The sequence below is a fragment of the Ylistrum balloti genome, unplaced genomic scaffold (assembly GCF_031769215.1).
Source record: "Ylistrum balloti isolate Yb309-2 unplaced genomic scaffold, AGI_CSIRO_Ybal_v1 Utg370962, whole genome shotgun sequence".
In the NCBI taxonomy this organism is placed as follows: Eukaryota; Metazoa; Mollusca; class Bivalvia; order Pectinida; family Pectinidae; genus Ylistrum; species Ylistrum balloti.
In genome coordinates, this window is record NW_026782541.1 from 21,240 (window position 1) to 38,298 (window position 17,059).

The 17,059-nt window shown below is 36.9% G+C and overlaps 1 protein-coding gene across 1 annotated transcript in view; it reads right to left on the bottom strand.

The window, feature by feature from the left end:
• Positions 1 to 16,770, bottom strand: part of LOC132559742 (ATP-dependent RNA helicase TDRD9-like) — a gene marked incomplete at its 3' end in the record, with an annotated part of 28,715 nt that extends 11,945 nt beyond the window's left edge. The window contains exons 1-14 of the mRNA XM_060224367.1: positions 16,586 to 16,770; positions 15,278 to 15,365; positions 13,236 to 13,415; positions 12,795 to 13,016; positions 10,612 to 10,734; positions 10,062 to 10,301; positions 9,014 to 9,117; positions 8,739 to 8,794; positions 8,292 to 8,349; positions 7,903 to 7,987; positions 7,304 to 7,361; positions 6,915 to 7,019; positions 3,588 to 3,685; positions 1,085 to 1,216 (exon numbers count right to left, since the gene is read on the bottom strand). Of these exons, the coding sequence (XP_060080350.1) occupies positions 1,085 to 1,216; positions 3,588 to 3,685; positions 6,915 to 7,019; positions 7,304 to 7,361; positions 7,903 to 7,987; positions 8,292 to 8,349; positions 8,739 to 8,794; positions 9,014 to 9,117; positions 10,062 to 10,301; positions 10,612 to 10,734; positions 12,795 to 13,016; positions 13,236 to 13,415; positions 15,278 to 15,365; positions 16,586 to 16,770 (1,734 nt within the window). The remainder of the gene's footprint in view (positions 1 to 1,084; positions 1,217 to 3,587; positions 3,686 to 6,914; positions 7,020 to 7,303; positions 7,362 to 7,902; positions 7,988 to 8,291; positions 8,350 to 8,738; positions 8,795 to 9,013; positions 9,118 to 10,061; positions 10,302 to 10,611; positions 10,735 to 12,794; positions 13,017 to 13,235; positions 13,416 to 15,277; positions 15,366 to 16,585) is intronic.
• Positions 16,771 to 17,059: the final 289 nt, after the last annotated feature.

Here is a 17,059-nt window from a genome sequence, read left to right on the forward strand (position 1 = left end):
ATATGTGTCTCGGTACAAAGTCAATAACAGAAATCTGGTTACAGTTAATATGTGTCTCAGTACAAAGTCAATAACAGATCTAGTTACAGTTAATATGTGTCTCGGTACAAAGTCAATAACAGAAATCTAGTTACAGTTAATATGTGTCTCGGTACAAAGTCAATAACAGAAATCTAGTTACAGTTAATATGTGTCTCAGTACAAAGTCAATAACAGAAATCTAGTTACAGTTAATATGTGTCTCAGTACAAAGTCAATAACAGTTAAATCTACAAAGTCAATAACAAATCTAGTTACAGTTAATATGTGTCTCTACAAAGTCAATAACAGAAACAAAGTCAATACAAAGTCAATAACAGAAATCTGGTTACAGTTAATATGTGTCTCAGTACAAAGTCAATAACAGAAATCTAGTTACAGTTAATATGTGTCTCAGTACAAAGTCAATAACAGAAATCTGGTTACAGTTAATATGTGTCTCAGTACAAAGTCAATAACAGAAATCTGGTTACAGTTAATATGTGTCTCAGTACAAAGTCAATAACAGAAATCTGGTTACAGTTAATATGTGTCTCAGTACAAAGTCAATAACAAATCTAATTACAGTTAATATGTGTCTCAGTCAAAGTCAATAACAGAAATCTGGTTACAGTTAATATGTGTCTCAGTACAAAGTCAATAACAGAAATCTAGTACAGTTAATAGTACAAACAGAAATCTGGTTACAGTTAATATGTGTCTCAGTACAAAGTCAATCAGAAATCTGGTTACAGTTAATATGTGTCTCAGTACAAAGTCAATAACAGAAATCTGGTTACAGTTAATATGTGTCTCAGTACAAAGTCAATAACAGAAATCTGGTTACAGTTAATATGTGTCTCAGTACAAAGTCAATAACAGATCTAGTTACAGTTAATATGTGTCTCAGTACAAAGTCAATAACAGAAATCTAGTTACAGTTAACAAGTATTTCAACACTCTAGCATGAAGCTGTGTCTCCAATACAGTTGACAACAAAACTCCACAACTCATTATCTGTTGCTGATTGTATACGTGACTATAATATCAGCAATGATATACTGACCTCCTTTAGCAACAGAATGGTTTTCTCTATGTCATCCAAGTTAGGCGGAGACAGGGCCAGTGCTAGGATGGCTTTTGGCTCTCCAAGATCAAACACCTTAACATTAAGTATGATACGCTCCAGTGGGCAGCGCTGAAAAGTTAGATAAGGTAGCATTAGGTGTCACATAATTCATAGTGAGATGGAAATATAGAAGGCTCCAAAGTGGTCAATGCTTACCTTATAAAATATTGGCCAACGTTCCATGTAAACAAGCATTGCTCTCAGATGTCTTCTCCTGTTAACAGTTTTGGATGATCAAGTGCCCACTTTGAGCAGAATACTTTCCTCAAAGTGATGTGATCACGAGCTTATTTATGTCTATTGTATCAAACACACGGCTACATCAACAAAAAATAGAGTGTGCCAAAATGTGGGAGAGTACAGAGAGTTTTACCAAGGAATGGATGGTACGTTTCCTTATACAACAAGATTATATGCTGAACCAAATATTTAGAGACAGTGAAATGCAGTGACATCAGTAATTACCATGAAAATCCAACAGGATGCGGGCATGTTCATGTTGTTGTTGTCAATACAACTGTTGTGTTTAAAGCCTTATGGAATGCAAAGGCTAAATAGAGCTGCCTAACTTGCATGTCATTTAATCAGTCTGACAAGTTTAATCAGAAAAGGATTTCCTTCATTAGTTATGTCATTAGGAATTTTTCAGAACTCAGTGGGTTATAATATCTAAATAGGAATATAGACAAATTCTTAGGTCATCCGAAAGGTCAGGATGACCTATAGCCTTTGTGTTTTGTTCTTTGTCCTGAATCATCCTACTTTCCATCCAAATGATTTTTTCTCAATTACCAAAAGGCCCCAGGGTGATAATATTGTGTCTGGAGCATGCTGTGAAGAAGAGCTATCAAGTTTGTTAATATGAATGACCTTGACCCACTTTCAAGGTATGGAGGTCAAATATATCTTTAGGGTGCACATATTGGACCCATTGGTTATTGAGAAGTTGTTCAAAGATTTTGACACATGTAACCTTGAAAATGGGTCAATGTCATTTATTTCAACAAACTTAACTGCAACATCCCAACATGCTACAGGCCTAATATCACTTACATGGACCTTTTTTTTATTGAGAAGAAATTATTTTAAGATTTTGAAATATTTGACCTCTGTGATCTTGAAAAGCGGGTCAAGATCAATATGATCATGCCATCATGCTAAATGCAGAGAAGATGGAATGCCAGCAGACGAAACACGATGGCTAAGATCTTAACACGAGATTCCAGAGGGATCTTGTGCCCATCATTGTTTGATCCTTATTTGCTCTTTGGAAGTTGGATTTTTCCCTTCTTTTCTCTTCTCTGTTTTTGCTCGTAATGATAAGACATTTGAACATTCCTTGCTGATATAGCGATGATAATCTTTACCTGCCTAATCCCAAATGGCCACTTGGAACCCGTTTTGTTTCTTCTGATCAGACCCAACGAGTACAAGGAGAGACCAAAGGGAACATATGCATGAAATTTGAGAGCTATCCATTCAGTATTTCTTAAGAAATAGGGATAACAATTTACATTAGGCAAAATCCAAGATGGCTGCCTGTTGGCCATTTTGTTTTCCTGATCAGTCCTAAAATCAAACAGGCACAACTGGGGACCAAGAGGAACCTATACATGAAAGTTAAGAAAGAACTAAACAGTACTCAAGAAACAGTGATAACAAACTTTTAAAGTCAAAATCCAAAACTGGCCGCATGTGGGCCATTTTGTTTTTTCTGATCAGTACCAAAATTAAACAGGCACAATGAGGGATCAAGGGAAACATACACATGAAATGTGAAGAAAGATCTACCAAGTACTTCTCAAGAAAGCGATAACAAACTTTCAAAGTCAAAATCCTAGATAGCCACCTTTCACCCATTTAATTTTTCTGATCAGACCCAAAAACAAATGGGCACAACTAAGGACCAAGAAATTTAAGAAAGACCCATCAAGTACTTCTGAGGAAACAGCGAAAACAAACTTGGAAAAACGAAATCCATGACCACACAAAATTACATGGGCACATCTAGAGACCAATGGGAACCTACACATGAAATTTGATCTAAACAGCAGTTCTCAATAAATAGTGATAACTAACTTTCAAAGTCAAAATCCAATATGGCCACCTTTCGGCCATTTTTTTTCTTTCTGATCACTCCCAAAATTAAATGGGCACAATCAGAGACCAAGGGGAACCTACATATGATATTTGAGAGAGATCCATCCAGTACTGCTCCAGAAATAGTGACAAAAAAAATTGTTTATGGACCATTGGATAGACAATGGACGTATGGACAATGGACTACATCAGATGGTAGGCTAAAAACTGAATTCAAATAAATTTTTCAAGACAGTGTGAGTTTCTGGATTGGAATCTCATCAGTGTGTTTTTTGTCCTAGTATACATTTATAATGATAATTATATCAGTTTAAATAATAATAAATAAATGGATACATACCTGCATTTCAGGGATGCCAAAGTCTGGTATGAAGTGCTCCCAGAAATATCTTGTAATCATTCTGTACACTCTGCCATTGGACACTCTACCAGCTCGACCTGTAACAACAAAGAATGTAATCTGTAACTAGTTTCATATAGTAATGATGTCAGTTCGTTTACCTTTCCTCTGGTAACCAGTATTAGTGTCAGTGTTTACCTTTCCTCTGGTAACCAGTATTAGTGTCAGTGTTTACCTTCCCTCTGGTAACAGTATTGATATCAGTGTTTACCTTTCCCATGGTAACCAGTATTGATGTCAGTTCGTTTACCTTTCCTCTGGTAACCAGTATTAGTGTCAGTGTTTACCTTTCCTCTGGTAACCAGTATTAGTGTCAGTGTTTACCTTTCCTCTGGTAACCAGTATTAGTGTCAGTGTTTACCTTTCCCCTGGTAACCAGTATTAGTGTCAGTGTTTACCTTTCCTCTGGTAACAGTATTAGTGTCAGTGTTTACCTTTCCCCTGGTAACCAGTATTAGTGTCAGTGTTTACCTTTCCTCTGGTAACAGTATTAGTGTCAGTGTTTACCTTTCCCCTGGTAACCAGTATTAGTGTCAGTGTTTACCTTTCCTCTGGTAACAGTATTAGTGTCAGTGTTTACCTTTCCTCTGGTAACCAGTATTAGTGTCAGTGTTTACCTTTCCTCTGGTAACAGTATTAGTGTCAGTGTTTACCTTTCCTCTGGTAACAGTATTAGTGTCAGTGTTTACCTTTCCTCTGGTAACAGTATTAGTGTCAGTGTTTACCTTTCCTCTGGTAACAGTATTAGTGTCAGTGTTTACCTTTCCTCTGGTAACAGTATTAGTGTCAGTGTTTACCTTTCCTCTGGTAACAGTATTAGTGTCAGTGTTTACCTTTCCTCTGGTAACCAGTATTAGTGTCAGTGTTTACCTTTCCTCTGGTAACAGTATTATTAGTGTTTACCTTTCCTCTGGTCAGTGTTTACCTTTCCTCTGGTAACAGTATTAGTGTCAGTGTTTACCTTTCCCCTGGTAACAGTATTAGTGTCAGTGTTTACCTTTCCTCTGGTAACAGTATTAGTGTCAGTGTTTACCTTTCCTCTGGTAACAGTATTAGTGTCAGTGTTTACCTTTCCTCTGGTAACAGTATTAGTGTCAGTGTTTACCTTTCCTCTGGTAACAGTATTAGTGTCAGTGTTTACCTTTCCTCTGGTAACAGTATTAGTGTCAGTGTTTACCTTTCCTCTGGTAACAGTATTAGTGTCAGTGTTTACCTTTCCTCTGGTAACAGTATTAGTGTCAGTGTACCTTTTGGTAACAGTGTCAGTGTCAGTGTTTACCTTTCCTCTGGTAAGTGTCAGTATTATTAGTGTCAGTGTTTACCTTTCCTCTGGTAACAGTACCTTTCCTCTGGTAACAGTATTAGTGTCAGTGTTTACCTTTCCTCTGGTAACCAGTGTTAGTGTCAGTGTTCACCTTTCCTCTGGTAACAGTATTAGTGTCAGTGTTTACCTTTCCTCTGGTAACAGTATTAGTGTCAGTGTTTACCTTTCCTCTGGTAACAGTATTAGTGTCAGTGTTTACCTTTCCTCTGGTAACAGTATTGTTGTCAGTGTTTACCTTTCCTCTGGTAACAGTATTAGTGTCAGTGTTTACCTTTCCTCTGGTAACAGTATTAGTGTCAGTGTTTACCTTTAACAGTATTAGTGTCAGTGTTTACCCTCTGGTAACAGTATTAGTGTCAGTGTTTACCTTTCCCTCTGGTAACAGTATTAGTGTCAGTGTTTACCTTTCCCCTTACCTTTCCTCTGGTAACAGTATTAGTGTCAGTGTTTACTGGTTACAGTATTAGTGTCAGTGTTTACCTTTCCTCTGGTAACAGTATTAGTGTCAGTGTTTACCTTCCCTCTAGTTACAGTATTAGTGTCAGTGTTTACCTTCCCTCTGATAACAGTATTAGTGTCAGTGTTTACAGTATTAGTTCAGTGTTTACCTCTGGTAACCAGTATTAGTGTCAGTGTCTGGTAACCAGTATTAGTGTCAGTGTTTACCTTTCCTCTGGTAACAGTATTAGTGTCAGTGTTTACCTTTCCTCTGGTAACAGTATTAGTGTCAGTGTTTACCTTTCCTCTGGTAACCAGTATTGTTGTCAGTGTGTACCTTTCCCCTGGTAACCAGTATTAGTGTCAGTGTTTACCTTTCCCCTGGTAACAGTATTAGTGTCAGTGTTTACCTTTCCTCTGGTAACAGTATTAGTGTCAGTGTTTACCTTTCCTCTAGTTACAGTATTGGTGTCAGTGTTTACCTTTCCCCTGGTAACAGTATTAGTGTCAGTGTTTACCTTTCCTCTGGTTACAGTATTAGTGTCAGTGTTTACCTTTCCTCTGGTAACAGTATTAGTGTCAGTGTTTACCTTTCCTCTGGTTACAGTATTAGTGTCAGTGTTTACCTTTCCCCTGGTAACAGTATTAGTGTCAGTGTTTACCTTTCCTCTGGTAACAGTATTAGTGTCAGTGTTTACCTTCCCTCTGGTAACAGTATTAGTGTCAGTGTTTACCTTTCCTCTGGTAACCAGTATTAGTGTCAGTGTTTACCTTTCCTCTGGTAACAGTATTAGTGTCAGTGTTTACCTTTCCCCTGGTAACAGTATTAGTGTCAGTGTTTACCTTTCCTCTGGTAACAGTATTAGTGTCAGTGTTTACCTTTCCCCTGGTAACAGTATTAGTGTCAGTGTTTACCTTTCCCCTGGTAACCAGTATTAGTGTCAGTGTTTACCTTTCCCCTGGTAACCAGTATTAGTGTCAGTGTTTACCTTCCCTCTGGTAACAGTATTGGTGTCAGTGTTTACCTTCCCTCTGGTAACCAGTATTAGTGTCAGTGTTTACCTTTCCCCTGGTAACCAGTATTAGTGTCAGTGTTTACCTTTCCCCTGGTAACAGTATTAGTGTCAGTGTTTACCTTTCCCCTGGTAACAGTATTAGTGTCAGTGTTTACCTTTCCCCTGGTAACAGTATTAGTGTCAGTGTTTACCTTTCCTCTGGTAACAGTATTAGTGTCAGTGTTTACCTTTCAGTGTTTACCTCTGGTAACAGTATTAGTGTCAGTGTTTACCTTTCCTCTGGTAACAGTATTAGTGTCAGTGTTTACCTTTCCTCTGGTAACAGTATTAGTGTCAGTGTTTACCTTTCCCCTGGTAACAGTATTAGTGTCAGTGTTTACCTTCCCTCTGGTAACAGTATTAGTGTCAGTGTTTACCTTTCCTCTGGTAACAGTATTAGTGTCAGTGTTTACCTTTCCCCTGGTAACCAGTATAGGTGTCAGTGTTTACCTTTCCTCTGGTTACAGTTGGCACAGGAAGCCCACTCCACCTGAAGACTGGTATAGTTGGTGTCTGCATCTGCCACCAGGTTCTTTGTCAGACAAAAGTCAATAACTACAACAAGAAAATTATTCCATACAAAATGGTTCCATTTTCAATACTTTACATAACAACATTATCAACATCTTGATTCTATGTTGATTCCACATCTATTGTCTTGGTCAGATATCAGAATCTGTGCTGAAAATTATCTCCATCACAATTTAAATGGAGAAAAACTGTCTGTATGATACCGATTATTTCATTTTTTGACATAATTGTAACTAATTAAAAATTTGCATTGTAAGGTGCTATTGAAACTTGGGTCTTTGTACAGTCTCAGGTAAGTAGACACTCACCATATTTGATGTCTGGTACTGTTATGGAACTTTCAGCAATATTTGTAGACAAAATGACCTGAAATACCAAACAGAGAGTTAAAATGTCTAGGATCCAAAATACATACTCCTGATAGCATTAATAGCACTATGAATGCCATACCTTTGATAGATATGTTGACACTGCCCTGGATATTTTGATTCATCTACAACTTAAATTTGGTGAATGTTTCCATTGGCTACCAATAGGTACACATGTACTCTATCCTTTCATGTCATCATATTGTGTATAATAATTTCCCTAATCACTCTATTGTGTGGTAATAGCTGACATTAATTTGTCTCCCCAGTATCAGGCATCTCAAACACCTTGGACTATTCCTCCAGTGTCAGGTTAGCTGACTTACCTTCCTCTCCCCAGTATCAGGCATCTCAAACACCTTGGACTGTTCCTCCAGTGTCAGGTTAGCTGACTTACCTTCCTCTCCCCAGTATCAGGCATCTCAAACACCTTGGACTGTTCCTCCAGTGTCAGGATAGCTGACTTACCTTCCTCTCCCCAGGACCAGGCATCTCAAACACCTTAGACTGTTCCTCCAGTGTCAGGATAGCTGACTTACCTTCCTCTCCCCAGGACCAGGCATCTCAAACACCTTGGACTGTTCCTCCAGTGTGATGGACGAATGCAGGGGAAGAATTTTCAACCTGAAATACAAACCACACCAGTTCTCTTACAGGTTTTGTCATTCTACTCTTGAAATAGTTTACAGAGATTTTTCTATAAAACAATGTTTTTACTACAAAGACAGACATAAGCCTTCGTTACGGACATAAGCCTTCGTTACGGACATAACCTCTTGTTCCTTTTCTTGATTTGTGAAGTAATTTCACAGGACACTTACATAAGACTACTGTAAGGCTGTAGAATAGCTCAAACTTGGTACCGTTCCATTTTCAAATAGTTTTGATTCAAAATTCAATCAAAATTCAGATTAACAGCAGTACATACTTGTGTTTTTGGCACCTGTCCTGTAGACTTGTATCCATATATTCTATCTCAGCTTGACCTGAAATTTAAGATTTTTTTAGAGTAATTCACCACTCAAACAAACAAGACAATTAATGCCTTGGGGCCCCAGTATGACCTTTAAGTAATCAGTATATTGGTTATCCTACATTCCGCTAGGATTGTTCAGATGATACCTAGTAGAATACTCAGCTGGTCTAGTGGCACAGTGGAAACACGCTCACCTCTCACCTTAACGTTCCGAAATTTGATTCTCTGAACAGATCTGAAAAGTAAGAGGGTCACCTGCCCAACATTTTGTGTTTTCCCCGAGTACTTGGGTTTCTTTTGACAGACAGACCTCTCGTGCAATTTTGGGCCAATATCAGTGATTACTAGAAGCTTACAGACAGTTTTGAAATAAAGAGATAAATAAAGGTTGTATTATACCTGGTAGGAAAACAAGCACTGTTCCTCTGAAGTTAGCAAAACCTGTCACAGATATTCTGAAAAATAAAAACAAATTTACTAATAATCAATACTTTGAAGCTTCTTTGCAGAGAATTGACATCTAAATTGAAAATGTATTGTATGTAATAGACTTTAATGCACCTTTATTAACCTTGCATCAATTTACAAGTCAGAAATAAAAGTCAGATTTGTATCTAGACTGCACTACACTTCAATATGACAAAGTTACTTAATATGAAGAATGTTTTTGTTACCCTTGGTCTTTGGCTTCCAGACTATCAAATTCTTGTATGAGCCGGACTGCCATACTGTAAGCCTCTTGGGAGATGGCTGGTGATCCTTCATCAAGTGGAGGCACCTATCCCAGTTACAGAAGCCAAGGTTTATAAAAATCTCAAGGTTTCACATACCATGAAAGATGTTTGTTATATCCTCCCTGTATACCAATTATATAAATCTCCTCAACGAAGGCAAACATAAGCAAGAGTAGGCTTGTTACAGAATGATAATTGGGCTGTCTTATTACTGGATGATGAAGGGTGGGCTTATATAAAATGAAGGGTGGGCTTATTACATAAAATGAAGGAGGGCTTATTACATAAAATGAAGGATGGGCTTATTACATAAAATGAAGGGTGGGCTTATTACATAAAATGAAGGGTGGGCTTATTACATACAATGAAGGGTGGGCTTACTACATAAAATGAAGGGTGGGCTTACTACATAAAATGAAGGGTGGGCTTATTACATACAATGAGGGGTGGGCTTACTACATAAAATGAAGGATGGGCTTATTACATAAAATGAAGGAGGGCTTATTACATAAAATGAAGGGTGGGCTTACTACATAAAATGAAGGATGGGCTTATTACATAAAATGAAGGATGGGCTTATTACATAAAATGAAGGAGGGCTTATTACATAAAATGAAGGATGGGCTTATTACATAAAATGAAGGGTGGGCTTATTACATAAAATGAAGGAGGGCTTATTACATAAAATGAAATGTGGGCTTATATTACAAGATGATAAAGAGAGGGCTTTTTAGGCTTTTTACAGGACAAAGTTGGGTGGGCAAAGTCATTCATATTGACAAACTTGGTAGCTCTTCATCCCATCATACTACAGACCCATTATCAGTACTCTTAGCCTTCTGGTTATTGGGAAGAAGCCATTTGAATGGAAAGTTTACATATGGTGGATAATGCATGACGATTGATGAAACATGAATGTTAAAAATTGACTCTGTGGCCTACATACTAGTATGGTTTATAACCTGGAAAATATGGTAACTTGTTTTACCTCCCCTAAGACAGATAGGTCCTCTGTGTAGTACTCTGACACAGCAAATATCTTGCCTTCCACACTGATGACTGGAGCAGGTTCAAGCTTCCTTCCCAGGGGTAGCGCAAAGTAATTTGCAAACATTTCTGAGTCAATGGTGGCTGACATCAACACAACCTTAACATGCGGAGAGTTTGTTCTGAGAAGCTTACGTACCACCAACAGACTGAAATCGGTATCCTGGTTTCGTTCATGGACCTGTACAGGGAAACAGCTTCAAAATCACCAAGTTCAATATTTCAGAGTTTATTTTGCATATACTTGACTTATTAAAATAAGAATACCTTAGCAAATGACATATTCCTTTGTATCACTGACAACTATTGAATCTTGTATGACACATTTGTAATAACACTTGGATAAAACTTAAAGGGAATTTTTCCTATGAATCTTACACTCTTTGTTTTGTTTAGTGCACCGTTCAATAATCTGATACCATACTCTATTTAACTCATCAAACTGACATGGATCCACAATTCTCAGGTGTATAAAAACATCAGGCAGCTACCTCATCCAGGATCACATGGGTAAACTGTAGCATGTTCTTGGTGTTGATCAGTTTCTGCAGTAGCACACCTGTTGTGACATAGGTAAGTCTTGTGTCCTCAGATGTCATTTTGTCCATACCAACCTAACAAAAAAATGTGGAATCTGAAGTTTTTATGGTACCTTACTTTACCACATATTCACATTTACATTCCAAATAATTTTCATACAAACGTAAAAATGCACAGTTATTGTTTCCCTTTCTCGTAGTCTTTTGACTACAAAGACCTGTATATGAAAGAGGCCAAATAGGCCTAAAATACATTGCTCATCTACTCTACAGCTTACAAAGAAGACATTGTTGGTTCATAAAAACATTTTCTGCAAACCTGAAATCATATTCTTCTATACAAATACAATAATAAATAATGGGTGATCCAACACTCCTAATGTAGAACTTTGCGGTAGTATCTTCGGTCGGATCCTAGGGATTCAATAGAGTTCCTTACCAATAAAACATAATCAAAATCGGCAATTTCACTAAAGTCTTCGTGTTGTTGAGTTTCCTTTTTTATTTTGATTATACAAATAAAATTACTCAAAACCTATTGCTTGTCGAAAAAGAAATTTTCAGATCTCAACTCACGTCAAGGTTAATAATATCAACAAACTTGGCAACCCTTCATCCCATCATGCTACAGACCCAATATCAGCACCCTGGTCCTTTTGTTTATTGAGAAGAAGTCATTTGACAGTTTACGCATGGCGGACAGAACATGATGACGGACGAAACCCTTCGAGTCAGATGACCTAATAATGCACTTTATCAATTATTTGTTAACTCTTCCATATTGCATACAAAATTTTCTACCAAAATAGGTGAGTGTTGTCGAACTCCCAAGACCCAGCCTGTAAACAGCACCTGAGTATAAGCCCCTGGGTCAGTTTTCAGCGATTTTCATGATTTCATCCACAAACAAGCTGCACCCTTTCTTATGATATGATGACCACTGTTGTTGATGTTTGATATACCAGTAACAGATAACAGGAGGCAGTTTACCAAGATCACCTGTGTAACATTTAATAAAGTTTACTGATAAATTTTGAACAAATAATCCTTTATTTTGTGCATGTATTTTTAAATAATGTTGGTCATTTAATACACATATAATATTTAACTTGTCTGGAGCCTTCAATGATTGCCAATGCACAGGTAGGGCCTGACCTACATAAATGTTACAACCTCTCCACCAGTGTCTGTACTGTTGAATATTAAGAAAGGCTATTGCATGATGACAAAGTTACTATAATCCTGTAATACATTTTAGTAAGCTGCATCAAAGACACAGAAATCGTAAAAAAAAAAAAAAAAAAAATGGATGTTCTAGAATTCGACCTCTTCATCCCATGATGCAAAGCATATTGGTGTGTAATCGAGCATGGTGGGGCCCACAGAGGGTTCTTCTAAATTTTTTCATTAATCGGTAAATATTTACGTAAATATGTACATCTTTGCAAAATAATCCACAACTATTTTCAGAGCCATTCACAGCTTCCTCTCAGTTCTCAAAAAAATATACTGTAGGGAAGAAACCATGTAAGTCAAGAATAAATTTCTGTTTCATATCAACAGGTATGATTTATGAAATCCACAGGAATGTAATTTGATTGCAATCTTCAAATCATTTAGTATACGATTGCAATTGGTTCTACACAATTTATTTCAGTCACAAACATGTGGTACTCATAAAAACCGATTAAGATGTCTTGTACTGGTACTACATTTTTTCCCCATCCTGCCTTTTGTTTTTGGTTTTGTCCACGTATCAGCTGCAAACCTGACTCACTAGGAAAAAAGCTGCGGCTTATAGGCTGGAAAATACTGTAGTTACCGGTACCATATGACAACCACTTCTTGTGCAACATCTATATTTCAAATTTATTGCAACCATTTATTTTTGTTTTAAATGCTCAAATCTTATTGATCAAATGTGTTCAAATTTTCTATTGCTTTGCAAAATTCATACCACCATAAAAAAGCCATGTTTGAAACTACCAATCGTCAGCATCATCAAAAGATCGACCTAAAGCGGACTGATTTTCACGGAAACGGATTTATATGTACTGGTATTTAACAACAGCTTTTATTATAGCAGTATTACCTCAATAAATTTCAAACCAACTGGTTTATAACCAGACTATTACCTGGTATCCACACACAGTGCCTAGCTGCCAGTTGCGTTCACTACACACTCGACGAGCGATACTGATGGCAGCGATTCTCCTGGGTTGGGTAACAATGATGTTACAGTACTTGTTCATGGAAGCGTGATGGTCCAGTATGTACTGTGGCACCTGTGTTGTCTTCCCAGACCCTGTTGATCCCTGCACCACTGTCACTTGGTTACATTCAATAGTGGAGATCACCTTAAAACATACAAAATTATATGCTATCTCAAGAAATTATACCGATATGACAAATATAGCTCAAATTCATAAACTTTGTCACACTTCTGTACAATGTAACAATATCTCCTATTTCAATGACAAACTTATGCAGTAAATAAGCACTTCAAATAAAACCAGTACTCCAACATTTCAATGTTTTCATGTACATACAAACAATAGATTTATGGATGGTACTACCTGTTGCTGATGTCTGGTGATAGGCAACTTTTTGTCATAACTATGCTGAAACTGGTAGTTCTGGTACACGTCCATAGCATTAGATGGAACAAGGTCATCCGGCATAGCAACGGCACTTGTACAGATGCTGTCAAGGTCAATCTCTGACATCCGCTCAGTCACATCTTGGACTCCATGTTGCTGATTTAAGGAATTCATATTTAAAACAATTACATTTTGTAAAAGGGGCAAAACTCTGAAGAAAATTAGGACAACATGCCATTAATTTCAGGTTGAGAAGATATTTCTTTTTTTCCTCCAATTTTGGAAAACAAACTTTTTAAGGATGTGAAACTGTCGGTTTCGCTGTAAAAAATTTCTTCTACAGCTGGATAAATGACCAAAGTAAAGTAAACCAAATATTTGATCAGAAGTGGGAATGCTTTTTTAAAATGACAACTGTGTGACAGTAAGTCACAAACTTTCAGTATACATCTTTATCTAAATGAAAATATTACAACTTTATGCAGTTTGGCCTAGAGATAAATAACATTGAAATCTAGATAACAAGACATAGCCATTTACAGGTCAAAGACAAAACAAGTTGCTCTCCAAACTGGATATGGAACCTACGATCCAAGTCAATCACACAGTTCCAGCTCTATCAGTACAACACAGTTAAAACATCACATTGATCTCCCAGCCAACTTAAACCTTCGATGATTTAATGTATCAGTACAACACAGTTAAAACCTCACATTGATCTCCCAGCTGACTGAAACCTTCGATGATTTAATGTATCAGTACAACACAGTTAATACCTCACATTGATCTCCCAGCTGACTGAAACCTTCGATGATTTAATGTATCAGTACAACACAGTTAAAACATCACATTGATCTCCCAGCCAACTTAAACCTTCGATGATTTAATGTATCAGTACAACACAGTTAAAACCTCACATTGATCTCCCAGCTGACTGAAACATTCGATGATTTAATGTATCAGTACAACACAGTTAAAACATCACATTGATCTCCCAGCTGACTGAAACCTTCGATGATTTAATGTATCAGTACAACACAGTTAATACCTCACATTGATCTCCCAGCTGACTGAAACATTCGATGATTTAATGTATCAGTACAACACAGTTAAAACATCACATTGATCTCCCAGCTGACTGAAACCTTCGATGATTTAATGTATCAGTACAACACAGTTAAAACCTCACATTGATCTCCCAGCCAACTTAAACCTTCAATGATTTAATGTATCAGTACAACACAGTTAAAACATCACATTGATCTCCCAGCCAACTTAAACATTCGATGATTTAATGTATCAGTACAACACAGTTAAAACCTCACATTGATCTCCCAGCCAACTTAAACCTTCAATGATTTAATGTATCAGTACAACACAGTTAAAACCTCACATTGATCTCCCAGCTGACTGAAACCTTCGATGATTTAATGTATCAGTACAACACAGTTAAAACCTCACATTGATCTCCCAGCCAACTTAAACCTTCAATGATTTAATGTATCAGTACAACACAGTTAAAACCTCACATTGATCTCCCAGCTGACTGAAACCTTCGATGATTTAATGTATCAGTACAACTCAGTTAAAACATCACATTGATCTCCCAGCTAACTGAAACCTTCGATGATTTAATGTATCAGTACAACACAATTAAAACCTCACATTGATCTCCCAGCTGACTGAAACACTTGATGGTTTAAAACCTATGATCTATGGTAACCACATGTTCTAGCTGTATCACAGTGTTAAAAAATTGCATCAATCTCCTCACTGACAGGAACATTTGATGGTTTGGAACCTCTGGTCTATGTCAATCATATTGTTTTAGCTGTATCAGTAAAACACATTTAAAACATTATGTTGATGGTTTAGAAAGCAAAGGATTTTTATCAGATTGATTTTGACAATATAAATGCACATGTCTAGGGTAAAACCAACTCAGTGATTATCAAATATTGCTGACATTGACAAGATTTCATAAATCTAACAGAAAACAAGACCAAATAAAAACAAACCTGGGACTGATTGGTCTCAAAAAGGTCTTGCTCTTCCTCTTCTAAATATGAAGCAGCATAATCTCTCTGGGTTTCATCTCGCGGACCTCTGGAAAAAACCATGTGTTTTGTTAATATAAACCACATGGACATTCAGGCATCCCAGTTCTACAAAAAAAATCTGCTTTCTACAGATTTCTCAGTACCAGGACATATCTACAGAAGGATTTTTTTTTTATCTACGATCTGATTGTACAAATATAGGATTTCTATTTATGGATTTTTTTTCTCTCTACAACCTAAATCTACAAATGTGACACTGTTTATTAGCATCGCATGGATAATGGCAATACCTTGACTCCATGTTAAACACAGCACTCTGTACAAAGGCCAAGGCAGATGTTTACAAATGGACTGGTAGCCATGTTGTACCGACATGTGTGTGTAGCATGAGCACAACACACCGGTGACAAAAAAAGGGGGAAAATATCAAAATAGAGCAAAGGTCTGCCAAATTCTGACACCAAATGTAGGGAATTCCTGTGTGTGTGTTCACATGTGATCCTCTAAGGTTGCTTCCAGCTCCTAACTAATTAAAGGGTACAGCAAAGTTTACTAAGGTTTTGGAGACATGTCTGTTCAATTGGATAGTCAAAAGTTTAGAGTGCGCTGTTGTGTCATGTCAGAGAATTTCATTATCTTACAAATCATATTATGGCAGTCTTTCTTAAGAGCAACAAGTGACAGTAATTGAAAAGTTTTGTAAAACATCTTCATCTTTGAGATGATAGAGTATGTTTACTATAAAACACCTGTGCCTCCAATAAACCAAAGAAAATGTTCTTCTCCATAACTCAATGTTACATATATTAACATGAAACTTTATAGATAGGTGTATTACATCTTTTTATGTCACTAACTTCATTAAGATATCTAATTTGCAGAATTCACTCTGGCTGCACAACATAAATATGTACTGCCGGCAGTAAGGGAAATAACTCTCCATTCTAAATTTTTGATTTTATAAATATCAACATGAAACTTTGGTATATTGGTGTATATGACCATATTTGTAACATATCGTTTGATTTTTCTAAATTGACCGAAGACATTTTCTGAAAACGCTTTACGACGCTTGTCATTATTTACGCCGTTCAGATAAGCCTCGTTATGGGGTCGGGATGTAAACACAAAACAAACCACAAACTGACAGGATGTCCTGTAGTATAGCTATATGCATAATCATTAAATCTTGTCATGTATTATCATCGTATAGAATTTGATCAGTCTTAATTAAATTACTCAGTGTTAAATTAAATATACAGGCACCTGTTGTAAGAAGGGATGTAGGGTTCTTCGTTCACCACACGTGGTTTTTGTGTGACAATATCGAAGTCAGATGTTCCTCCCGTTTTACTTTTGGAAAACGTGTGTACATCCTTGTAAGCTTTTTTACCGATTTTAAACCACTCGTCTGCTGTGTCGAGCGATATTTCGGTGAGAAGGCGATTCATGGCAGATTTCACTGTCTCATACAAATTCCGTCCAAATGAAAACATTAAAACGTCGCCATTTTTTTTCTCTCTTCCTTTCGGAAGTCAGCGGGTCTTTCTTGTCGTCCCTTTACGTTTTGAATGTCTCTGACGGTAACCTCATCTGCTATAAAACGAAAACGAAAGTATTTCAAAGGGGAATTTTAGCATACGTAATCCGATTTTTTGGGTCATCTTTTATCTGTTCTCCTTTTCAACCAAAAATATGCTTTTGATGCTCAACTTCGATAGTAATGATTTGTACATTAAT